This window comes from Felis catus, chromosome B2, assembly GCF_018350175.1.
Source record: "Felis catus isolate Fca126 chromosome B2, F.catus_Fca126_mat1.0, whole genome shotgun sequence".
NCBI lineage: Eukaryota > Metazoa > Chordata > Mammalia > Carnivora > Felidae > Felis > Felis catus.
In genome coordinates this window covers 91,538,767-91,565,923 of record NC_058372.1, presented here as the reverse complement: position 1 = coordinate 91,565,923, position 27,157 = coordinate 91,538,767, and the positions used below count along the sequence as shown (strand labels likewise).

Here is a 27,157-nt window from a genome sequence, read left to right as displayed (position 1 = left end):
TTTTTCAGTCCCAATGTATGTAAGACTAAGATTTATAAAACAGCTGAAACTCATAAAGTGAAACAGGTTGGGAATTTAAGTTTTTACAATGTGAGATATTAGTGAAAAAACTAAAACATACTACCATTTTTAATCTTCGGTTATTGAAAATATGGCAACCATTTCTTTTATGAGAATTTTGAGTAGAGTTAACAGTTCTGTAAATTTAAAAAAAAATATGTTTATTTTTGAGAGAGAGAACACGAGTTAGGGATGGGCAAAGAAAGAGGGAGGCACAGAATCAGAAGCAGGCTCCAAGCTGTCAACACAGAATCCCACATGGGGCTTGAACCCACAAACTGTGGGATTGTGACCTGAACAGAAGTCAGGCGCTTAACCAACTGAGCCACCCAGGCAACCCTTATAAGTGCCCTCCTTAACACCCATCACGTATTTAGCCCATCCCCCACCTGCCTCCCCTCCATCAATCTTCAGTTTGCTCTCTATAGTTAAAAGTCTTTTATGTTTTGCCTCCCTCTCTTTCCCCCCCTTTCCCTATGTTCATCTATTTCATTTCTTAATTTCCACACATGAGTGAAATCATATGGTATATTTATTTCTCTGCCTGACTTATTTCACTTAGCATGATACACTCTAGCTCCATCCACGTCATTGCAAATGGTAAGACATCATTACTTTTAGATGGCTGAGTAATATTCCATTGTACCTATATACCACATATTCTTTATCCATTCATCAATCGATGGACATTTGGGTTCTTTCCAAATTTGGCTATTGTTGGTAATTCTGCTATAAACATCTAACAATCTTTTTAAATTCTTGGAACATTTGACTCTGATTTCAGGCAACTAATTTCATTGATTATCTTGTTACTGTTAAGAGAAACTGTCTGTCAAATTCACTATGCTTTTCCTGAGAATGTTTCTTGATAATGACTTTGTTGTTGTTAAAAATCTTTTTATGTAACAAACAGCTTTTCCACTTAGCTCTGCCTCAGTAAGTTGTAATTGCCATTTATGGTGAAATCTGTAACATGCCTTCACCCAGACTTTTATTCTTTACTGTTCCAGTTGTATTTGCTTCTCCATTTCTACTCAATTCTGCTTCAATACTATACCTTCATTTTAAATTTGAAAACTCGCCCATATGTACTTTTTAAACTAGAAAAATAATTTAATTATACTTTGCTTAAAATAACAGTATATATTTCAATTGAATTGCCAGTTGAGGCTTACATAGTTATCATTGTAACTTGTGTCATATGCATAGACTGCTAAACAAACACATTACAATGTTACATCAGTACACAGAAGAAATAATTTGAACTGAATCAATCCATTGCCACTGATATCAATGATGTGTTTATGAGCAATACTAAAAATGACACAGGCACTGACCACATGCTCTATAATACAATATCCAACATGACACAAAATTGAAAACAAATATATAATTTTGTGTTTAATGGGAAAATGTCTTACACTGCCTCAGGTTCAAATTTTCCCAATTAAATCAATTAAAATTAGATAAAATTTAAAATTCTGTTCCAATTACAGAATGAATAAGTAATGGGGGTGAAAAGTACAGCATAGGGAATATAGTCAATGGTGTTGTAATAGTGTTGTGTGGTGGCATGTGGTAGCTGGACTTGGGGAGAGCACGGCATAACGTATGGACTTATCTAATCACCATGTTGTCCCCCTGAAACTAATGTAATATTGTGTATCAACTATACTTCGATTTAAAACAAGAAATTTTGTTCCTTGGTTGCACTAGCCACATTTCATGTATTAAGAGACATTCACATTTTAGTGAAAGCCATAACAAAACAAAACTCCGGTCCTATTTGTTAGCCTGAGATAGTGAAATTTCTTTGAAGCGTTTTGTAGCAAACTACTGACATGGACACTGTTAAAAGTATTCCCAAATTCAAAGAAAGAAGGTCAGGCAAAACACTCAAGTGTTTCTTTTGAGCTAGTAACAGTAAATCACTGCACACTCATTTTTAAGAGATAGCAGGTATAATAAATTAGGCCTGAGATTTGGAAAGAAACAAGGGTTAATAAGGAGTGAGAAGGATGGTAAGATAGCTATTGCCTGTCTACTGACAACACACATTAAAAAAGGAAGAGTTTAGCTATCATTTTTATTTTCAAAATACAATTAGTTTTGTTCTTCTGGCCATAAGAGTTTTACTCTAAGAACTACATCTTTAGGGCATCAGTGTAGAAATAAATGGAAGCGGCAACTTGCAATGATTGGGCCCCGGAGAAAAAGCAGCTCTGAAAGTGAAGCCCAGCAGGCTGATGCCCATGCACAAGCCCCTTCATTATGATGAAGGTTACATCCCATGATCTCAGGACTCCTGTTTTCAAAAAATTACTTCTCAGACACCTTTAAATAAAGATGTCTTTCTGACTTTGGAAGTTACCCTCCTGCTAATGCTAGTTTACTTGACTTATTTAGAATAAATTTTGCTGGTTTTCTTAAAGTCACCTCTATTATTTTAATTCGTAAACATAAATTGCTCTAGTGTTTTCCCTGGATTCCAAGGGAGATCTCTATCAGGAACATCAACATCTTCTTCAACATCATCAACATCATCATCTTCATCATCATCATTGTCATCAAATTTGGGTAGTCCTTTATGAAACATCTTCCTAAAGATTAGGATGTATCAGGTAGATCTAAAAATTGTTATTTTTAGACATGTTCCTTTCTTAGTCATGGCCTCTTAAGTCATTTTCTTCTTTTTTGACAATATGGATACCTTGTTGTTGTTGCTGCTGCTGCTGCCGCTGTTGTTGTTGTTTTTGTATTTTATTCTTTAAAGAAAGGCAGACTGCCACGTGCAGCACCTCATTTGGGTGTGTCTGGGGTCTTGGAAGCTTGACCACCCTATGTTCTCCTACTAATGGACCTTGAGAGCCTGTTTGAGGTTCTAGCAGGGGAGTGCAGCTGCTCGTTTACCCTCGACCAAAGAAAGTCCTCCTCTATTGGGGAAAGTCGCCCTCGTTTCCTCTTGTACCCAGCACACAGCTTTGGGAGGGGTGCACATGGAGCGATGAGGGAGAGAGATACCTGCCTAGCCAGTCAGATCAGCTGAATCAACTCCAGGGATCAATGGGGTGACATGTCGCAGCCAGACCGTCTTCACACCCAACAGTATGGAATCCTAATTTACTCCACTAAATTATATTTTCTAGAGTTAGGCTGGGTTAGTTTCTTCTAGTGTTGGAAGAAAAGGCTGATACGATAAAAATATCTGTCTGTGAATACCTAAAAAATATGAGCTAACATAGACTCCCCTGACACTAGCGTATCTTGGGCATCCTGGAATAACTGAGGAATGGAATTCCAGACTACATGCATTCAATGTCAACTCTATGTGACAGTACAGCCATGCAAGTGTTCTTTTTCATTTATAGACATGGAAAGACTGAATAAACTACAGCTAATGTAGATAAAGAAAGATATTTCTATAATCATTCTTCTAAATATAAGTTAATATGGCTCAACAGAAAAAGGTTAACAACTACTCCTATATATTTCTATTACAAGATTTTTTTTCTTTTTCACTTGAAGAAAAAAATTATATTAAGAAGTCTAAACAGACAACCTTAAAACTATCTCTCTACCAATTTTCCTTCAAGGTTTGATTAAAAGCATTTATTAAATTTAATATATGAAAGCATTAAATTTCTGACAGTTTAATGCAACAAACATTGAAAATCAATATCTCAATTGTTATCTTAGGTATTTAGGATATAAATGATTTCTTTGCTATGCATGTGTGTTTATATACAAACATATTTTGAAAGTTAGTGGGAGCATCTGGGTGGCTCAGTTGGTTAAGCGTCCGACTTCTGCTCAGGTCATGATTTCACAGTTAGTGAGTTAGAGCCCCATGTAGGGCTCTGTGCTGACACCTCAGAGCCTGGAGCCTGCTTCGGATTTTCTCTCTCTCTCTCTCTCTCTCTCTCTCTCTCTCTCTCTCTCTCTCTCTCCATGTTCTCCTCCTCTTACAGTCTGCCTCTCCCTCCCTCTCTCTCTCTCTCTCTCTCTCAAAAATAAAATAAACAATAAAAAGAACTTTGCAATGACTAGGTGAATGGGTTTGGAAATTAGCAAGTGGCTTTTTGTTTTAGACTTTATCTCAAGAAAAAAAAATATTTCTGAAAGTATCATGAACACATTCTTATAACCCTATTTTACTGATAATGAATCTCAGTATATGTGCTGCCAAAGTGAACATGCTGATAATGAATTTTTAAAGCATATTCCTGAAAAAAGTACCACTACCTGTGTTCAGTGGAAATATGAGATATGTAAAGCTATATACAGGCTAAAAGTCTTTAACACTGAAACAAGAGAAAAACAAAATATAGTGAGAAAATACTGGAGGCTTTTGTTACAGGATATTAGGATTTGTCTTTGTAGGTTGGACTTTGACATTTTTTCCTTTGTTTTCCTAAAATTCTATAGTTCTCATGAGTTATATGCATTATTTTTATAAGAGAAAAAGAAACTTGCTAAAATTACAATGGTTAATATTTATGGAGAGGAAGAGCAATTAAAAATGGGAGTTCTTCTATTTAAGCATTAATTCTGAGCATGAATTGTTTGTCAAAGTAAATCTCACACATTAATAAAAAGACCATTAATTAAAAAACCATTAATAAAAAGATCATTAATTAAAATTGGATGTATGGATGGAACTGGATTCATGATGCGTTTTATCTTTTCAGCAGTGCAAGAGATTAATCTAGAATATTTTTTAATAATCTACAATCAAGATTAAATCACAAATCAAACATAAATGTAATTGAGTACCAGCTTTTGGCATTAAGCATAGGTAAACGGCATGTATTTCCAGGAATGCAAGCATTCATTTGGAGGGAAATGGTTTTATCTGCTACAGAGTTTATCAGTTCAACTATTAAGCTCCTTAAAATAAGAATAGCAGTAGTACACACTGGGAGTTTATTACATGTTTAGTGCTTTATGTAAAAAATCTATAAAACAGGTAATTAAACCCCCAGTTTAGCTATAAAAAGACAGAAGCCCTAGTTAGTTAAGTAAATCCCTAACAAGTGATAGATATATGATTTCATGACACAACCTAGTTTATGCATTTAATCATTTTGTTAAACTGCATTGTATTGATTCAACAATCATTTATATCCACTATTAATGCTACTTTCTAATTATTTGGTCTTTATTTAATTGTTTTTGTAATAAATTATAATGAAGCATAAACTCACAGTGTTCTGAAAGCAGTCAAGGGACCTACAAAGCAAACTAATTTATTGTGTAACCTCTAATTAGTTCTAATTACAATATTTAATAAAGGAAACACCTACCTTTAGAGACAATCAAATCTTTTCACTGAACTCCACTAGTGTTGTGGTATATATAATAGGCTAATGATAATCAAAAGTATTATTCAAATGCTATCAGGAAAAATAAAATTACAATTTATTGCCAGCCCTGAAGTATTATTCCACTAGAACAGATTTAATATGGAAACTGGGTATAAGAAAAATAAATCATGTAACCATTCATAATTTCATTCCAATTAAAGTAGCATATCTTATTCCTATAGAACACACTCACTCATGCATGTGCATACACGTGCAGACACATTCCCTCATCTGTAAAGTTCTTTACTTATGAAACTGTTAAGGACTCTCTCTGAACACAGGAGGTCAACGAAAGTGCTTAACAGTATGCATTAGATATTTACAACTCTAGGCACTGTCAAAGTCAATAATATCCCAGCAAAAGAACTTGAATAACTTCAGAATCTGACCTCTTTATGACGAAGACATTTAGCATTAATGTTTAATCTAGCCAATATTGCTTTTTGAAAAGCAATATTTTTGAGGAATCTATTATATTCAGTTTGCAACTATGAACACCTCTAAAATTTATTTTGGGGGCGCCTGGGTGGCTCAGTCGGTTAAGCGTCCGACTCCGGCTCAGGTCACCATCTCGCGGTCAGTGAGTTCGAGCCCCGCGTCGGGGTCTGTGCTGACAGCTTGGAGCCTGGAGCCTGCTTCCGATTCTGTGTCTCCCTCTCTCTCTGCCCCTCCCCCGTTCATGCTCTGTCTCTCTCTGTCTCAAAAATAAATAAACGTTAAAAAAAATTTAAAAATAAATAAATAAAATTTATTTTGTCTTTTTTCCAATCTATTGGGGTAGAGAAAGGGTATAAAAAAGAAAGGATGCTTTATGAGCTGTGTTTGTTATTGGTGAATATGAGTGATGAAGTAATAAGATGATTCACTATCAGAAGGGCTGATGATCCTACATTTTGCCCGCTTCCAAGGGGGAAAAGCAGTTCTGTTTTGTCTTTAAATGAAAGTCTATACAGCAAAGATGGAAGCAGTAGTAACAGTAAACCTCATTTTGCTTTATGATATAATGAGAGAACCTACTTAACTACATATAATGTCTTTAATAAGCTCTTAATATCAAACAACAAAGTGGTATTTTTGCTATTAGGACTTTTGGAAAAGAAATAGGAAAACAAATGAATAAAAGAATGTTCAGCTGACCAAATGTGATAATTAGCTTAAAGTGTATTTGCAACAACAGAAAATAGCACACACCCCCCCACCAAAAAAAAAAAAAAAAGAAAAAGAAAAAGAAAAAGACATCATGGTGCATGAAAAATCAAGAACATTAACTGCCAAGGGCGTAAGGGTATTCTGGATTAAGTACAAGTTTCACAGTATTCACTTTAGCTAATGGATAATCTAAAAGGATAATATGTTTTTGTTGATACTCTAAAGTTTGATTCCCCCCTACAAACACACACACACACACACACACACACACACACACACTAAACATGATTAATAGATCTTTCTTAGCCACAATCCCAATTAAAATAATTTCCTCAAATAATTTACAAAGCAGAGAAACTGGGTGTTTGTTTGTTTGTACATTTGTTTTAGAAATACCAAATGATGCTTTTATGCTGCAACTTACATAGAAGAGAAGTTTTCATCTTAATTTTTTAACTAACAAATAAAAAACATTACAAGTTTTAAGTGACAATTTTTATATTTATCTAAGCCTATATTTTTACGTCCAAAAATATGCCTTTCCAAGTCCCTTGCAAATTGTTGCCTAACCGGTGGCTATAAACTCTTACAGTGACAATTATCCATTATGCAGTATTTGACAGGCCAGCTCTACATTACTCTATTAACTGACTTTGAGTTTTCTCACTCCCTGTGGGGCCCTCTAGCCTAAGATTGATGAGGTGCAATGTGGTGTTTGAGCTGCCATGCTGACTTGACAAACAGCAAGAGTGGTCCCTGCACAGAGTGGAGGAGGGAGGGCAGAAGAGAGACAGAACCACAGTGTATCCTGGAATGACAACAGCCTCATGCACTTGCCTTTCAAGGCAATTAAAACATTGTTTCTCAGATTTTACACTTCAGTCAAACACAAAACTTCTTTCTTCAATTAGAGTCCCAAAGCTTCATTGGTACATATTGAAAATTAGAGAGGGATTAAACTTTTGTCCCTCAGACATTTTAGAGAAGCGGAGATAAAAGTTGCTGCTCTTTCGAAGTTTAAATACACTGAAACTCTAATAACTTCTTATAATTCCCCAAATGGTGTTATCGCTTACTTTTTAACTATTGAATTCACTCTGGCAGAGCTAAGGTAATAAAACCCATCATCATCTAATTTTCCCAGACAGCTTGATAGAACCAATGTTCTTAGTATAGATAAAGTGTAATGAAGCACTTTCTTTCCCATAGGAAAGTCTTCAACTCATATGCTTTGATGCCAACTAGCCTTCACATCTGCTGTTTCACCATTGATAGCTGTAACTTGGCATGCTAAACTAGTGTCTGATGAAGCAGCTTTACTCAAAGGCACCATTTTATTTCTTGCAATGGGAACATAGTAAAACGGTGTTGGTTTCCTGTAGGCCTTATGCAAATCCCTGTAATAAACATAGGATCAGGCCTCACATACAATAAATTGTGTGTTAGTGAGGATGGGGGAGAGAGACAATCTCCCTGGGTGAAAGTAACCCCCTTACTATGCCAATAATTTAAAAGTATTATAAAAATTGGTTTAAATATTAATTTCAAACATGACTAATATCAAAACCATATTAGATACTAATAAAAATATAACAACACTTTTAAAATACCAACTTTGCTTTTCTAAACAAAATTTTGCTATTTAAACTAATGTTAACATTGATCCATTACCTATAACTCGTATCTTAAAAGCAATAATGAAGAAAAAAAAATATTTGGGAGAAAAGAGAAATGGTATGGCTACAAAAATCTTTGCTAAGATATTTCTTTCAGATTTCTAGAAAAGCTGTCTGATGAAAAACAAAGAAAACATCAACTTAGATGAGTATTTCAGTAACAATATTAATCACTAATCTAAACTGACTGCTAGGATACATTGGTGTTCAATCATGTAAAGCTTTCAGGGTTTGTTTCATTAAATATGCAGAGAAATCAAAACAATAAACCAGATTATATGTGAACTTGAATACATGAAACAAAGAATTCAAAGTAAAGTTTCTATTTTTTCTATGTAATCGTTGAGTCATTACTTAATTAGTAACTTGCAAGCAAGTTGGCAAGAACAGTTTTTGGCTTGGAAACTTTAGTATATCTGGTTTTCCATCACCCACATTAGAGCCATGTGTGATGAGTATTTGGTTTCAGTATAGATATGCAGAGGGATAATGAGGAATTCCAAAGGAACACAAAAAAAGATATCAATTAGAATTGCGTAATAATTTGCCCCCACCAGTTAACATAGGTGCATTCTTTCCACAAGGAAGGAGTGACGGTAGTTCACCAAATACTACAGAATAGTCCTGTCAGCTCAGGAAACAAAACTACAGGAGCCCAAATCTCAACCTGTTGTGCAGAATCTAACTCGATATATAATTACAAAATAAGGTACTTCACTGCTTCTTAATCTGGTCCCAGTTATAAACACAAAAGTCACATATATAATAATCCTTTAATTATTTAATATGCCTGCTTTACTGGTCTCTAATTTCTCCTCCCTCCCGCACAGGGGAAGAACCTGCAATAAGACTTACAAAGAAAAGGTGAATGTATTCACTCCCTAGTTACCACAGAATATATATTTTCTCAACTTTTACTCAGAGACACAACGAAGGTCAGGATTTACTCCACCATAATTCCCCGACAAAGGAGAAAGCTCTAGCTGTCTTCATCCTGCTGCAAGTCAATCCTTATGCCTACCAACTGGGGACTTCCAGGAACAGTGTCAGAAATGATGTAATTAGATTATTCACTCTCAGCAAATCTCTTTTGAACAACAGGTAAATAATTTGAAAGAAGTAAGAGTACATTCAACAGATTTATCATCATTTCATGCTTCTGCCTGATATTTTGTGAATTCTGGGTTTCAGAACAAAAGAATACCCAAACTAATATGAAAGAAATGAAGTAAATGCAATTAGTTATTAAATACAGATGCCAATAATGAAGGGATTATTTATATTTCAGACATGGTTAATTTAACCCTTCCTGCACACTGGAATCACCAAAAGAAGTTATAAAAAAACTCAGATACCAAGAATCTCACCTCCAAATATTTTTAATTCCTTGGCCTGGAGACGGGTCTGGGCCTCAGTATTCTCTAAGAATGATTCTAATGTTCTAATGTGCAAGCAGGTTGAGACTACTGATTTGAACAAAGGGATGTTTTAAAGATTTTTGAAACTTAGTGAACGATATACCCAAATAGGACAAAATAATGACTATCCCTTGAAAAAGAAAAATTGACATAAAAATCAAGACTATCTTCTTGCTTGTCAGAATAACGTGATCGCCTACTACAGATAAGACCATATTCCTATATGACATCCATGCTGTCCAGTCCCAATGCTTGCAGCCCACCCACATCTACTATTTTGATAGATAAAAGACTGGCCCCATAAGCCGAAGTAGTGCTTTAACTGAGGACCCGGATAAGTAGTCAGTATCGCTAACTTTATTTATCAACAAATAAAAACTGTTAAGTCATAAAACTTTGATGCCAATATACATGTGCTCATATTAATATTCCTGTTTTAAACTAGTTTCTAGGCACAGAGACTATAGCCCCCATGTGAAACCCAAAGCTGAAATTTGAGATCTAAATTATTGAGGAGAAAAGGGCAGTGTCATTGCTAAGCATAAATTGACTCCAAGTAAAGAAAAATGACTTGAAAGCAAAACTAGGTGGCAAGTTAGTAACACCTGTATAAACGGGACAACTCTTTTACAAGCAAATATGTAAGAAATAATCCCTGTACTTACTGAGGTACGATAATGAATTTCTAATTATTATATTGTCAAAGAATCCCTCCTGGATAGTGGTAGAAAATAATTAAAATACATATAGTAGTATATTTGGTATGCAGTGAAAGACATATCCAGTTTCTATCCACACGCAGATAAATAGTTATTGAACCCTTTCTTTGTGATGACCATACTTAACTGGGAATTTACTACATAAACTATGAAAGGCATTTAAAGAATAAATTCTGGAGATCTAATATACAGCATTGTGATTAAAGTTAGGAATACTGTATTATAAACTTCAAAGTTGCCAACAGACTAGATTTCAGTTGTGATAATGATTTGATGGAGATGTTAGCTAATGCTACAGTGATAATCATAATGCAATATATAAATTCATCAAATCAACACATTATACACCTTAAACTTAAACAAGATAAGTCAATTATATCTCAATAAAAAAATAAAATGAATTCAAAAGTCATTTTAGATAATCTTTCTCGTCATTGTAACTATTTTAGGTCAATTTTATGCATATACAAAATGAAACTTTCAAAATATTGTACCACCAATATAGCAAGAGGAAACTAAAGACTCATTTCAGAAAAACCCCTTTGCAATGTGAAAAGTACACTACAGATGCCATTTTGAAAATTTACTTCTGCAACGTATAAATCTTTTCATGGTAAATATATTATACTTTCATTGCTACCACTGCTTTAAATAAAAACAACAAACAGAAATTATGTTTTTGAGAAATAAAGAATAATATGAAAAATGCCTAATGAATGGTATATGTTTCTAAATCCATTTATTAAGTACACGCAGTAAACTGCCAAATTTTTTTACATTCTATCTCTCAACTCAAAAATTACTTCTGTTCTTTTGGCATTTAAGAAGCAAAACTCACTCAAGCTTTTGAAAAATCATTACAGGCATGCCACACAAGCAATTCAGGCTTAAAAACCTAGACTGCCACCCCAGCATAATTTAATTTTAGAAGACCATTGAACTGATAAGCTCAGAATAAGCAGCAGATTATAAAGAACATGTTATAACTATATCTGCCCCAGTGGCTTAAAGCAAATGTTTTAGAAATTTAATATGATCAAACAGTTGGGGTCATGCGGGTGAGCCAAAATGACTAATGCACTTAATTCTTCTGAGTAATGATGGTTATGCCATCATATCTTTAGCTATTACTTTTATTGTTGATACTACGAGTCCCTTGGTTATTGCTTTCATAATTAATAAGTCACTTAACCTCTCCATGGCCCAGTTTCCTCATCTGTTAAATGAGCATAATGATAATTGCTTCCTACCTTCCTCAGGGGTTGCAGTAAAGATTAATGAGTTGGCATTTAGAAAGTACTTTGAGTTCTCCTAAAGAGGGAGACTATGCACAAAGAAAAATAAAACAAAATTCTCTGTGGCTAAGTACCAAAACATAAAACTTTTCCTCCAGATGGATTAGTCCACTTGCTTATATTCCTAACACTACAACCTATACTTCCAAATAAACTGACTTTTAACCCAAAGTTAAAAATGGAAATGCCATAGAGAGCTACATATGTTGAAAAAAAAATCTTTTTTAGTTCTACAGATTAGCAAAATTTGAAAATAATCACACAATCTACCTAAAACTCTCTGTCATAGGTTTTCCATCAATGGATGCTATAGTCATTGTGCCATGGGATAACTGTACAGAATTAGGTAAAAGAAGTGAGTTGCTGCCATAAAGAGAACCTAAATATGAAACACTGATTTAGGGTCACATACTAAATTACAATGAAATCATTAGAGAGAAAATTGGGAAATAGGAATCAGTGAAAATAGGGGGAAATAATATTTTTAAAGTGTGCCTTGTAGTAAGTGAAAAGATTGAAATGCAGTAATAATCTTTTGGACTTGGCCAATGAAATGTCTACACAAAATGACAAAATATTCAAGGAATCAGCTAGTTACTTTCAGCTACATGGGATAAGGTAGTACAAGAAAGAGATCACTCATCAGAAGAACAACAAAGAGAAGGAGGAGAGGGAAGAAATAATTTAAAAGAACTGGGCTGTTTGCAACCAGTACTTAGAGGTGATATTGTAGAGTTAGAATTTGCATGGTTGGGTAATTTTAAGCATTCCTAGTCTTCAGTGTCTCAAGTCAGTAAAAGTTCTCCGAATTGTTCCAACAGGGCACCATTTCGTAATTAAAGAACAAATTATGCACGTTGCTCGAGGTACTTCGTTCAGCCCTCTGAAAAAGTTAAGGCAATGCCTTGTAGATTTTCTCCTCCAGCAAAGAGCTTCTATTCCAAAGTAACAATTAGTTTAGAGAGAGGCACATTTGAAAAAGAACTGTCCCTGTGGTTTTAGATTATAAATGGACTCACTTGGATACATTTGAAGGCCACAAATGTTTAGCCAAAATGGTATTGGCAAAAGCACTGTCACCCTCGTGTAAGAGAAACAGAGTCTGTTCAAAATGTACTAAAGTCTCTGGGCTTCCAAGTTTCTAGAAATAGGACTGCTGACTTGTAAGCTAAATAAAGGTTTATGTTACATGCCACTAAGAGATTTTTGCTGCTTGTCAAGCAACATCATTGTGGCAGTCGATAACTAATAAAGCCCAAACCATATGCAAAGCCTGTGCAGGGAACTAGAGATTCAAACGTGAATGATATAGATTCAATCTCTGCTATGCAGTGTGGTATAGAAACACAGGAACCAAGAAGACATCTTGGGTTGAAAATTCAATAAGAACCGAAGTAAAAAGTGTTCAGAGAATATAAAGGAGTACCTTACCCAAACTGAGTAGAACAGGTAGGGGAAGGATCATGAAAATTTGATAAGTGAGGCATGAATTAGTATCTAAGGAATAAAGAGAATATAACCAATTTGGTTATAAGAAGGGACAGGGAATGGAAAAAAAATGTGTAACAGGCATTGGAGAAGGAGGTGCATCATTTACTTGTGACAAACCTGGGAGTAGCTGCAAGTGTGAGAGCAAGTGGCTATAAAAGAAGCCAGACCATGATGATGAGGCAAACAAAGGCAAGAAAAATGTAACATAAATTAAATCTCCTTACAGCTTGCAGCCCACTGACACTTACCTGAAACATGTAGAGCGTGACCTTCCTCAAAGAATTCATGGCTGCCTCACTTCCTTAATGTTTTTGTTTTATTGAAGACCAGAAGTAACCTAATCTTAACAGTAGCTAGCCCCTCAAGGTTCTGAAAGCCTTGTTTTCAAATTCCTTAGAGACTTACACTATCCCTAACTCCCTCTAACTTAAAAGTATATAATCAACCCCAGGGCAGCTCTTTCTGCCCACGGGTCCTGTCCCCATATTTAATAAAACCATCTTTTTGCACCAAAGACGTCTCAAGGATTCCTTTTTCACCATTTGCTCAAGACTCTCAACAATGAGGTGTCTACAAACACACTGAGAAGCCAGGTTTATATCCTAAAGCAAAGGGGAGAGGGCAATTTTGGAGGACTTTAAGTCACTCTGGTAGCAGCATAGGGAACAATACAGACAAAATTGGGAGAAAGAAAAGTTAAATGGTTACTACAAAACCCTAGACAGAGATGACACTAGTTTTCATAACCAGGACAGTAAACAGTAAACAGTAAACAGTAAAGGAAACAGTAAAGGAAATAGATATATAGGAGATAGAATGGACAGGTGCAGGCAGTGCTTGGAGATATAGGAAATATGTTTAAGATTTAACACAGTTCTTACCACATAAGAGATGATCGGTAATTATTTCTTGAATAAAAATTTGATATCTTACAAATGAACATGTAATTGAGAACATAAGGTGAATGGCAATACTGCCTAAAATAAGACATCTTAGTCATTAGGTTAAAAAAAAAGTTAAAGTTAAGGATAAATATTTTTTATATTAAATATTTTTACAGTTCCCTTTACCTATGCTTTGCAATAAATTCCCCCAAAGAATTGTTAAATGCACCTCAATATACCATTTCAAACTACACAGTCTAGAAAAGAGCTCTCATAGTTTCTTTTTATTTCACTTACCAAATTACATCCTCTTCATGACAATAATTATCAGAAGACTGAAGCAATTTCAATTAGATAAACATGATGTGATCTCTTCTTAAATTTATTTCAAAATTATTTATCCTGCTGTGGGCCATAGAGACATAATTTACCTGACTATGTTTAAAATCATTCTAAATTCTGAATATTTTTAATTAGCCACGTATTTTAGTGATGCTAATATATAACCTCCATCAAGCATTTACTAGATGGTTAGCAAACGTGTACAGCTTTCATTTAATATTCAAATAATACTTCCAGAATGGTCCTGTTAGTCATTCCAATGTAGAAATGAGGAGTCAGAGGTTTACAAGGAATAGTATCTTACCTAAATACAGCCAATACGTGGTGGAGCCGGGAATCAAGCCCCAGTTTCTCTGATTTCAGGGTTTTTTTTCATTCATAAAAACTATTCTGAATTTTAGATTTTATTTTCAGAAGCATTAAGTGATATGCATTGTATGTTTGATACTATTTAAATTTCTTACAATATATGGCAGAACTTTTTAAAATAACCATAAAAAAGGTATCTCCTTTGATACCATCTTTTTTGGAAGGACAGACTGTATTTGTATACATAGCAAGCTTGAGATTTCAGGTAGACCAAACCCAGAGAGAGAATTGTCAGGAATTGGAAAACCTGAGTCATGCGTTGCATAGAAGCAAAGTGATTCAGCACCACTTTGTAAAACATAGGACTCACTTTGAAAATACAGGGATTCTCAAAAGAAACCATAACACCTACAGGCTCTCACTGAGTTATTTTTGAACATGTGATCTATATGTATTCATTCTCCTAATCTTTATACTTTGGGAGAAAAGAATGTGCTTGTTGCTTAGTAACATTCTGTGTAGTGTTCAGCTCTGGGGTGAGATTTCAGTTGTACTACACCAAGTCCCCAGATTCCGAGAAGGAGGTTTTGACAACTCCTTTATTGTTTTTCAATGAAATCCCTGGGCCTTCAGCTATTTTATCATTAAAATATGATTAAGAATATATATTGGTGATGTCATACAGTTTTCTGCTGTTTATAAAGAATAACTCTGAAGAACTACCATCTGCTCAATTTTGAGTTACTTTACCAGTCATGACTTTACATTTATCCCTGGGAAGAATGCGCATGGAGTGTAATGGATATAAAAGAGGAGAAGAAAGAACTCTTCTTGAAGACAATATACACGTAAGCTCAATAAACAAAGTCAAGCATGTTCTTTGGAAAAAGGATTATTTAATATTAGAGAATGGCATAACTCTGTGTTTTTGCAATACTGAGGACTTACCCCTTTAAGGTCAGGTATCTTGAGCCAGCTCTTCTTGCTTGTAGTAACAAAATTATACCATGCTTTAAAATAATTTTCTGGAACTGAGCATTCCAGAACAATTAACTAACAGCAGGGTCTTGTTAAATTTGTAAAAACAAGATGGAAATTCCTTTAGAAATCAATGCCTTAAGGGTGCTTCCTAGAGTGTTTGTATGCATTGCTGTTAATTAAGAAATAAAAGAATGGTATCAAATGTAAATAGAATACACACACTAGTCCCTGGTTCATTGTGAAGTTGCAAAATGAGCATGCAATTACTTTAATTCCAGATTGTTAAGGAATATATATATTTTCAAATTTTACACCCATGGCTGGTATAAGTGTATAATTTAAGAAACTAAAATATGAATTTGAAATTAGTATCATTTAGGGGTACACTAAAATAACTAAAGAGAAGTCAATATTTAATGTATTCTTTTAAATTCTAATTTTTTTTCTAATTTTAAAGTAAGAATTCAGCATGTGATAAAGTTATCAACATAAGGTAATTGTCAACTTAGTTATTATCACTGTGTGGTTTTTACTGTGACTAGTATGGATTCCAGAAGGCCTTAATTCTACAGAAAGAATGTCTGTGCTGTTGGAAACAGAAAATTGTTCTATGTCAATTTTCTCCTGGTGCTAGAGGTACCCTTGCATGTGAGAGAGAAAACAAGGGCTGAAAGAGTAAGAAGAAAAGTCAATAGCAAAGAAAAGTGAAGGTAGGCAAAAAAAAAGAAACTAATACTGCATAATTTACCTAAAAAAATTAAAATTAAAAAAATTATTTAAAAGTTTTTAAAAAGAAAGAGAAAATTGAAAGGACTGAAAAGACAAAATAAAGGGGGAGAGAATAAGCTGAAAGATAAGAAAAAAAGAATTTTTTAAGTTGATTTTCTAGAGATAAACCTTGCTCATGGTACAAAAGAACTTTGAAACAAGATATTTGAGTCTTCTGGAATATAAAAAATAAAATGAAAACTCTGATGTATTTTTGAAACAGAAATAGTAACTTCTGATGTCAATCAAATCACTTGGTTTAGATACTTGGTGTTTTTTAACAAATTCTATTCAAAAGTCTCTTGAATACTATAATAATTTTAATGCATCCCACATTCACTCCCTACAACATTACTGACACATACAATGTGCATTTAGCATTTCAACAGATGATTTCCTTTTCTAAAAAAAAAACAAAAATAAAACAAAAAAAAACAAAAACAAAAAACAAAACAAAAAAACGCTATATAAGAAAAGCTATCTTTATTAATTCTGAATATTCAATGGGGAAAATTGATCAGTTGTAATTAATATAGTCAAATGGCACTTACTGATCATAATATTTTGCTCGTTTTTGGTTACTCAACAAATTTGATTAAATAATAATGATTTTCCAAATAAATGTAAAATACACATTTTAAGCTTCGTCTAGTCATATGAGATATTCACTCTGAAAATAATTACATTTTAAGAATTATATAGATTTGACTAAACAATCAATCTATCTCATTCTTTGGCTATTTATGTCCTCCAGAACTCTAGAAAAAGAGATGATTTAGTTTTGTGAGAATTTTTACAACAAAAATTATATAATTTTTGGCAAAGTTTGTGTTTTAAGTAGCATAAAACCCAGTTCCATGATTGTTGATATAGTCATCCAACTAAACTATGATCTCCTTAAAAGTGAGAAATAGATGTTATTTGCTCTAGAAGACCAATATGTAATGCAATTTCTGGTACTCAACAGGTACGTGATGAATGTTTGATGAGAGAATTTATTTTATAGTTTGATTCAACTATTTAAAAAAGTTACCACTTCTGCATACTTAAACTTCCTATTACATTTGTATGAACAGTGAAGGAAAATACCAATGCTTAAAATTTTGCCTGACATACAAAGAATTTAAAAAGACTTAGTACACTTAGCATAAGTCATACAGAGAAAGACAGATACCATGTTTTCACTCTTACGGGGATCCTGAGAAACTTAACAGAAGACCATGGGGGAGGGGAAGAGAAAGAAAACAAAGGTTAGAGAGGGAGGGAGCCAAAACATAAGAGACTCTTAAAAACAGAACAAACTGAGGGTTGATGGGGGATGGGAGGGAGGAGAGGGTGGGTGAGGGGCATTGAGGAGGGCACCTGTTGGGATGAGCACTGGGTGTTGCATGGAAACCAATTTGACAATAAATTGCATATTAAAACAACAACAACAATAACAACATCAAAACAAAACAAAAAGACTTGGTACAATATAAAAGAAATTACGAAGTGATATTGACTCCCTGAAGTGAAATCACCTGATTTAGAGTACAGTATTTTGGCCCAATGAGATCAGCTGGAGTAAGAAGAAAGGGAAAATAAAGAGGGTAAGATACTCTATATGCCTGGAACCTGGTTCAAGCACTTTCCATTCAAGTGTTCCACAGGGCTGTCCCTCTGGAAACCATTATGAGTTCAGTGGTATAGCTCCTTTTCAAACTCTGTGCCTTACAGAACATTAGATGAATGTGCATCAACAAGAATTGTTTTGGCTTATTTCTATCATTTATTTTCCTTCTCTTTCTGTAGGCTTGTAAACAAGCCTTGTTTCACCTTAGCAGAAAGAAATGTGTATATAAGAATATTATGTATGTATGTAATCATTCTATTCCTCTGGAACAGCTAAGCCTGGTAGAGTCTGAATCTAATACTATTTACTATATATTAACAAATATATATTAATATATAATCAATACATTGTATTAATCATTACATTAGGCATATATTGATATATATTATATATTAACTATATTATGTTTAATGTAATTAATATACTAATATATTAATATATACTAATAAATGTATAGACATTTACATTCAAAGATAAAACCTTGTTGAGAAAAAAAAATGTTGCCATGGGCAGAATTGCCTTCGAACAAAAAGGGAATACTTGCAAAGCAAGAACTCCTTGCCATTTGCAAGTATTAAAATGTTTTGCCTTAATGACCGTGTATTTAGTTGTACACACACCCCTCCATCCCCTGAGGAACCTGATTATTTTTTACTATTGATTATTGATTGTTGATTATTGAGGATTATTGACTATTGATTATTCTTCACAAATTACAGTGTTGCTACATCCTTACATCCATTAAGAGAGGGAGATTTGTTTGCACTCTATCATTTTAATATGTAAATTGTAGACAATCAGTAGGACTTACCTTGAAAAAAGTCATGGTTGCACCATCCTCCACCGCACCATACTCGATCTTGGTTTGTTTAGCTAAATCATCAGCAGAGTCAATAGGGGATTCCATGCGCTCCACTGTCAGAAAGGCGGCTAAGTTAGCAGTATACGAAGAAATGATGATAAGTGTGAAAAACCACCAAATGCCTCCCACTATCCTGGTGGAGAGCGCTTTGGGCATGAGCTCAGAACCTAACAGAGATTGGGGGGAAAAGGTGAAACGAATACAGAGAATTTGATCAGCAGTCAGGTACTTTTGGTCACAGTGGCAGAATGGAATCACTGTGTAATAAAAGCTTAAGTCATAGGTTCACACATTGCTTTAGAAAGCAAGCAACAACCATTGGGAGAGCAGAGGCTAATTTCAGATAACAAACCGTCTCTTAGGACACTTGTTAAGTATAGTGGCAGGAGACTTAAGTTCTGAGACAGGACAGATTAGTAATAACCCTTATAAAAACAGCATTAGAAGGGAGAAAAAAAATATCTCTAGTTTATAAACTACTTGTATGGCTTTTCATATTCTTGTTAATTACTTTGGTTTTAGAAGAAATGATTTAACATACATTCAAACCCATTTCTTAACACGCTTTATATAAAGTTTCATTTTTTGATGTGCATGAAAGCATAAATTTTGTCTATTTTGCCATTTTAAAAAGTTATGTGTTACAAAAATAAATTTCAATTACCTATATTCCTTGAGATATGAGGTTTTAGTCCAGGTTTATTTTGAAATAAGGTAGTAAATTATTTCCTTATGTACAAACAAATGTCTCCCATCACTATAGTTATCCTCAATGAGAAGAATCAGAATCAGAATAAACATATTGTCACAAACTTATTTTTACATATATATAAATATTTCATAAATATATTACAAACATGGCTGGAGTTGCCTGCTCATGCTATTAATAAGAGAACGGGATCCAAGAATTCTATTTTACTTTTGATTATTATTAATTTAATTAATTTAGATTTTAAAATAAAATCCTGACAATTTTAAAATCAAGTCTTATAGCTTTACAACATTGTTTAAATTATGTGCACTATTTACAGTCTTAATGTGTAACTGAATACATATCAGCATGCATGATTTTTTAATAAGAAAAGTACACTAAATTTATGAATATATGTAATATATTACTATGCACTTTTAATCATTTTAAATCCAAAATCAAGAAAGCATTGGCTACAAATTAATTTTTAATAGGGTTTGAGTAAAATGGAATGAAGCAAAGATGGACTCCATTTGCTGATTTGTTGACAGTCAGATCTTTCATATAATCACTGATGCAGTAAGGCAACACATCTTTAGATGGAATGAAAAATGCAACAAATCATTCATGTTAACATTGAAAAAAAGCGATATCATGACCAGAATAGATCAAAACAGCCCATCTTACACTGCAGTTCATCTTACCCTTGTAATTTCAAACAAACAAACAAAATTTTAAAAAGCAGACAGACTTGGACATGACAGCCAACTCCAGCTCCAGACTCTGCCTACCATTCTGTGGGAGGGGAAAAAAATAACAGAAAACAAAGCAAAACAGAAAAGTACCTTTCTGATGTAGTTGCTCCTAGGCCCTGTCAGACACACACTCGAACACTGAAATACTAAAATATTCCCAAGATGATCAGCAGCAGCTTTGGCTGCCCATTCTACTTTTTTTTTTTTTTTTTTTTTTTTTTCCCTTAACAACAGCACCAGTAAAGTCAAACAAGACCGGGAAGGAAAAGAACAGTGGAGACATTCGACAAAAAAGGCCCAATTACCACAAGTTCGTATCTTACCCAAGGACTTTAAGCGAGTACCTCCTAGGTTTGTGAATCAGAGCCTGGTTAGGGGCTGACTGTCATGTACTCAAGGTAACGTCATGTCCAGCACTATATCCCACTAATTCCTGGGGAGCTGGGCATCAGCCAGTTTAGTATGGGTTCCTCTTTCATGTATCCACCAGCAGTGAAGTAGTTATGTGGCAAAGCAAATGTATATTTGAATTTTTCATTGCTTGGATTACTTATCATTTTGAGAGCTATCAAATATAGTCTGAATTCTAATGGCTAGATTTTTTTAGATATCAAGTTAATCTAATCAGTATGCGGATTCTCAAAAAACTCCAAATATTTCAGAAAAGATAAGTGAAAAAAATATTTTTTTCAAAGTGATAGGAAACATAATTTTTAATAATCTTTGTTACGTTTGTGCCTTTATTATCAGGATAAATTACTCCAGGCTATTAGGGTTAGTTATTAGCATGTGACTAGGAGTTTGCCTGGGTGAACTGTATTACTCAGTACTACTTGTAAGAGATGTCTATCTCATAAGACAGGCTTTTATTAACTTCTAATATTTTGTAAGAACTCCCATATTGTCTATCAACTGTCGAGTAAGCCTAAGGAAAGAAAAACATTGGGCCCAAAATGTAGGAAAGGGAAAATATAACTACTGACTATTCATTTTATTTAGAAATATGTGCCACAAATTTAGGTTAGTTCATGTAAGGTTTTCGCTGAAGTTTCAAGTTTTAGATTTAAATATCTATAAGGTTATATATAGGGATGCTCATGTCTTTAAAAGAAAAATTTGTTTCAAGTTAGTAGACCTTGCTTACAACATGTATTTGTTAAATTAATTTTTTCTTTGATATGTAGCTATTTATTCTCACTTTAGGAAATAGTTTGTAAATGAAACAGTAATGAATTAAGAGATTTACGCATAATATTAAACATGCAAGAGCAAAGTATCTACTTATAAACAGCATTTTATAATTTAACAATTAATTTTCACTTCAGATCTGTAATGCAATTACCAAAATCATTTCTTCCAAGTGGACAGTAAGTACACCACTGAAACTTAGGGTAAACTTACAATAGGTACAGTAACTCTTATGAAGGAGTGTGTTTTCTCCTGAATCCAGTTATTGTCATGTGTTCAAATTTGGGGCATTTTGCTTTATTTGCTAATTTTACAACTTAAAAAACATTACATTTTTTAAATGCATAAAATATTCTTAGATCTTGGCTAACAAAATCTTCTGAGTAGTAGGTCTGAAATATCACTTTATTGAACTTTATATAAATATTAAAAGATTAATTTAAAAAACATAGCAGCAAAAATAAAAATAAATTCAACTTGGGAAAACTGAGACTAAAATAATGAAGTCATAGTGATATAAAAACCCTTAAGATATATTACATGTATTATGTCATTTTCTAAGAAATAGAGCCTTTTACTTTTAACATTAATATTATAAATTTTAAATAATTATGAACGAGTAATTTTGCATGCACTTCTGAGCATGCATTATTTTATATTCTCATATGCTATCAGATGCAGCTACTATTTTACTCAAAAAGGAAACTCTAAATGGTTAAATATTTTGATTTTGCAAATTTATATGCAGTAGATTTATTAGTCATGCAGTACAAATGCATCTAACCATCAAGAATTAATACAAAATAATTTTTTACATCTAAATGAGTCAGGAAACAGGAGCAGTACACTGTATTCTTGCCTCAAGAAGATGTAATCTTAGTAGTACTGTAAATGCAGCTACTAGCTAATGGATCAGGTTAGCTTGGTTATCTATGAAATAATGTGCCTACTGTGGGTTAAGAAAAAAAATTAAATGAGTATACTGTATGTGCACTTGCAAAAGCTAGTTATTTTCTCAGAATCTCTCTTGGACGGGATTTGAGAACACCTAAATGCATTAGGTAGATGGAGAAGCTGGATTATGGTTACATGCACAGAGGCACCCATGCAAGCGACTTGTGCCAGCGAGAGCTGTCACCCCCAGCAAAGAGTGGGACATGGTGCCCAAGGGAAATAGCAGGCTGAATCGTATACCTTGCTGCATGAGAGCTCCAACTCCAAACCAGAAACTATTTAGCAAGGTAAAATTGTTTTCCACCACGTCTGAGTCAGGATTGCATGGGTGTGGATTATACCACTCATAGGGACTAAACCTGTGGTAATTGACAGAGAAGAGAATATATTTAAATGGCAGTGAGAAGAAATTCTATCCAGCATTTTTGCTGCAAAAGAAACAGAAAGACAAGTAAGATTAAGTAGAAACCAGAAATAAGCATTCCTATAGTACAGTTTCATATACACGACAGCAAGTGCTAATTTTAAAGATCCCTATCCTTATCAGCTAATTCCCATACCACAATGATAAATGGCATTTCTTTACTATAGACTACTTGTGAGAGGAAAATCTGTATATCAGTAAACCAAGAACATTTTTTAAGACTTAGGCTTTTTCATGCACAGAATAAAACTCAATAAATAAATAAGACTAAAAAATCATTAAAGAAGAAAACAAATTTAGTTATAAAATAAACATTTTTAAAACTGCAGAAAAATTTTGAAAGACAGAAGAAACAATATGAAGTCAGCTTAAGATTTTTTATAATAGAAATTACTTAAGTGACCGAGATTAAAATGATCAATGAATAATTATATATAAGAAAATAATACAATGTATCTTTCTGTGTTAACATACTCCACTCTAAACAGAAAACCAAATCAGAATGAACTGCATTCTAATACATGCTTCTGACATAATTATAGGTTTCAGAGGTTATGGCAAATGAATGATATCAAAGCAGTATTAGAAGCAGAACTATGTATTGAGGCTGATTGGTTTCCACTTATTATTTGGTTTCAAGTCTATAATTCATTTGAATGACTATTTTAAGACAAAGAAAATCAAATCTAACCTTTGAGGCTAGTTCTAGATGGTTTTAGAAATGTTGGCAATACCTCTCAAATAATTCAAACTGAGGACTTTCTACATTGTACACATAAAGTAATTTATTCTAATTATAATCCAGATATATTTATTAATTAATGGTATTATCCAAAAATATCACCAACCTAATTAAAAATACTTAGTATAATTACTAAACTAACAAAATATTTTCCCTAATATCTCAAATTTTAAAGCCACTCTTTTATAAACCAAATTAGTGTGCATGCCCTTTATGAAAGCATTAAAAAATCTTACATTCAATCAAAGTTATTTGAATAATGTATCTGTCACTTCAGAGAGCCCAATTTTCTTCACAATAATCTTTCTGACATATTAAAATTCAGAAGATCAAACAAACCATTTTCATCTTTCTAATGCAATTTTAGAACACCCCTGTTTTAATGGCCTATCCTTGACAAACAAAGAAATGTTTTGTTTGGTTCTCTAAGTTAAACTGACACACTGAACAGAAAGGTTGATTGGATAGTAATTAAATGTTCTGATCTGATTTGTTGTTTCTGACTGAAGTAGAGCTAGCTCTGGTTGTAAACATTTTATTTTTATTTAAATTCCCTTATTACTTTTACTCTAGTGAAAATGATTATATGCATCTTTAAAAGTATTCTCAAGTATCAGGATTTTGACCATAAGTCTTTACACAAGAATGTCTTCTTTAACAATATTACCAATTTTAATTAACTATCGAATGAATGCATTGCTCATCGGAGGAAATGTGATCTAGCCACATCGCACAGTTCCATGCCCTTGACAGATTGCATAACCTCCCTGTGCTGTTCTTTTATCTGAACAAGAAGGATGGTAGGAAGAGCTCATTTATATAGGTGTTGTGAGGACTGCATGATTTAATAGTCCTAGTAACAGCAATTACTCCATAGTTTGACACAGAGGAGTATTACTAAATACTGTTATTAAATACTGTTAAATGTTGTGACTTTGCCTGTTGTTATATACTCTTACTGCTGTCTTTACTTCTTCATAATTTAACTATTCTTTCCCCACTCCTGAAAGTGTATTACCTATAAACACAAAGCTAGCCTGTAAAAACTGGATTTAGTTTACACACGTGGCAAATCATAGAAATATAGATAGTGAGACACATAATTTGGCTGATTGAGATCACTAGTTTTTACATAGATTCCACGAGCCGCTGAGTTTTATACAGGTGCTTCAATGGATTCCATGAAAGGACAGAAGAAAGATGTGGTGATAAAGATTGGAGAAGTAAAAGTATAAATATGCAATTCTTTCCCTCCCATTCCAAATTTATATATACATTTTTTTAACTCTGAGAAGGAAATAAAGAAGAAAAATAAGAAAAGGGAGGAAGGGAGGAAGGAGGGAAGGAGGGAAGGAAGGAGGGAAGGAAGGAGGGAAGGAAGGAAGGAAGGAAGGAAGGAAGGAAGGAAGGAAGCAAGGGAAGAGGAAAAGAAGAAAGGAGAAAATGAAAGGTATAGAAAGAATCTAGAATCTCTGGCACTGATTTCAAATGATTAATATCTACTTCAGTGAGGGAGTCTCACATAATTTATCTGAAAGAGGGGAAAAATGTATGGTAAACTGATACTTAAATTTGAATGATGTACACTTTTCACATCCTCCACGTCCTCTGCTTTTCCCCTTAGGATGGACAAAGTCTCCAAAATGCAAATCTAGCCAAGTAAAATGCTAACTTGAATTCACAATTTGCTCCTCATAGTGGCATTCAGGAGGCTTTTCCTCCATCTCCAGTTGACTCATTAGCATATCCTAATGGTGGATCCTAATGTAAATTACTCCTTTCCTCCTTAAATTCCTACTTCCAAACAACATCCTCACTCCCAAACACACACACACACACACACTCACTCACTCACTCACTCACTCACTTATAGGCCTTGCACTGTTTAATCTCTCTCTCCGTCTCTGCTCCTCCCCCACCCATGCTGTCACTGTCTCTCTCAAAAAAAGTAAATTTCATAAAAGTTGAAAAAAAAAAAAACAAAACCCTTCAATCATGTCCACAGTCTATATATAAAATATCCAGACTTTTAAGCATGGAATTCAAGATCCTCTGCATCACAATCCAAATACTATTTCATGATTATGTTCCATTACTTTTTCTCTTACCACCTAGGCTATGGGTCACTTTACATAAAAAATTAGATATTGGTTTTTAATTACTTATTTCCTCATAGTGCCCTTCAGCCTATAATTCTCTATCTTCCAGTCCATAAATATTTAAATCCTACACTCAACCCTTCAATTCCAACACAATACCATCATCTAGTTATAGTCTTAATTGGTTGTTTCATGGAGGATATCTAAGGTAGTGACTGGTGACTACCCCTCAGTATTTACTGTCCTGAATTTTACCAGGAACGTTGCTGTTCAGCTAATAAAACTATACCTCTCATCTTCCCTTGAATGCAACTAAATTTGAGCCACTGGGATCTGAGCAGAAATGATGTGTACAACTTCTCAGAATCCTCCATAAGGATGTTTGCTCTGAACTTTCTTTACCCTCTCCAAATTTTAGGAGACGGTGATGACTAGAGATGAATTAGAAGCCGTATGTTGAGAATGACAGGGCTGTGCCACCAGACTTGAATGTACTCCTCTGGACTGTGAAGTAAGAGTTATAAAATGCTTTCTGACTCAAAGCACTGTGTTTTGGTTATCTTTGTAAAAGAAGCTTAACCTGTATTTGAATGACTCAGGTTACTCTCTCTTTTCTTCATGTCTAAAACACTAAGAGCTTCAAGTTATACCTACATAGCCTGACTTCACTACAAATTAATGCATGCATATCTCCCTTCTTCTATTAGATTGTAAATGCATACATTCAAATACAGTTTCTGATTTATCCTGTGTCTCCTACAATATCTAGCACATGATTTCAAACCTGGTTAGCACTTAAAGCATTTTAAATTGTTCTGATGCTCTTTCTATTTCTCCTCCCTTTCCCACTGTCTTTTCCCTTTAGGATGGACCCACTGTCTTTTTTTTAAAGATCTTTTAACTATTTTGTAGGTTCGAATAAAACTATTATTGAATACCAACTCTATGATACCTTCCTTTTAACTTCTGTGACATGCATTTCTCTTCTCTACCCTATGTACCACTAATGGGAGAGACCCTTTGGCTAAGTCTTGGCTCTCAGATTCTTCCTACCTTTTTGATGACCTAACACACTCGGCTTTAGCATTAGCCGATCATTTCAAAACGCTCTCAACTTATAGCCATCAATAGTTACTCGAAGTCTTTCCATCCATCTTTGTATATTCCTACTTGGGCAGCTCACTATTACCTCATACTTCAAAGGCTTTAACACTGAACCTGACAACTTCTCTCATACTAGCTCTCCTTCCCATAGTCTCTGTTTCTGAAATATTATGGTGCTTCTTTGAGTTCTTAAGTCTTAAGGTTGGTTTCTACCTTCTTTTAATCTCTTTCCTTAAATACAAACAAATATGACATGCTTAAGCCATATCAA

General features: G+C 33.9%; 1 protein-coding gene across 5 annotated transcripts in view; it reads right to left on the bottom strand.

Moving 5' to 3' along the window:
• Positions 1-27,157, bottom strand: part of GRIK2 (glutamate ionotropic receptor kainate type subunit 2) — a 651,626-nt gene that overhangs the window by 110,783 nt on the left and 513,686 nt on the right. For all 5 annotated transcript variants that reach the window (XM_019831021.3, XM_019831024.3, XM_019831022.2 and 2 more), the window contains exons 12-13: positions 22,758-22,876; positions 18,879-19,096 (exon numbers count right to left, since the gene is read on the bottom strand). In XM_019831021.3, the coding sequence (XP_019686580.1) occupies positions 18,879-19,096; positions 22,758-22,876 (337 nt within the window). The remainder of the gene's footprint in view (positions 1-18,878; positions 19,097-22,757; positions 22,877-27,157) is intronic.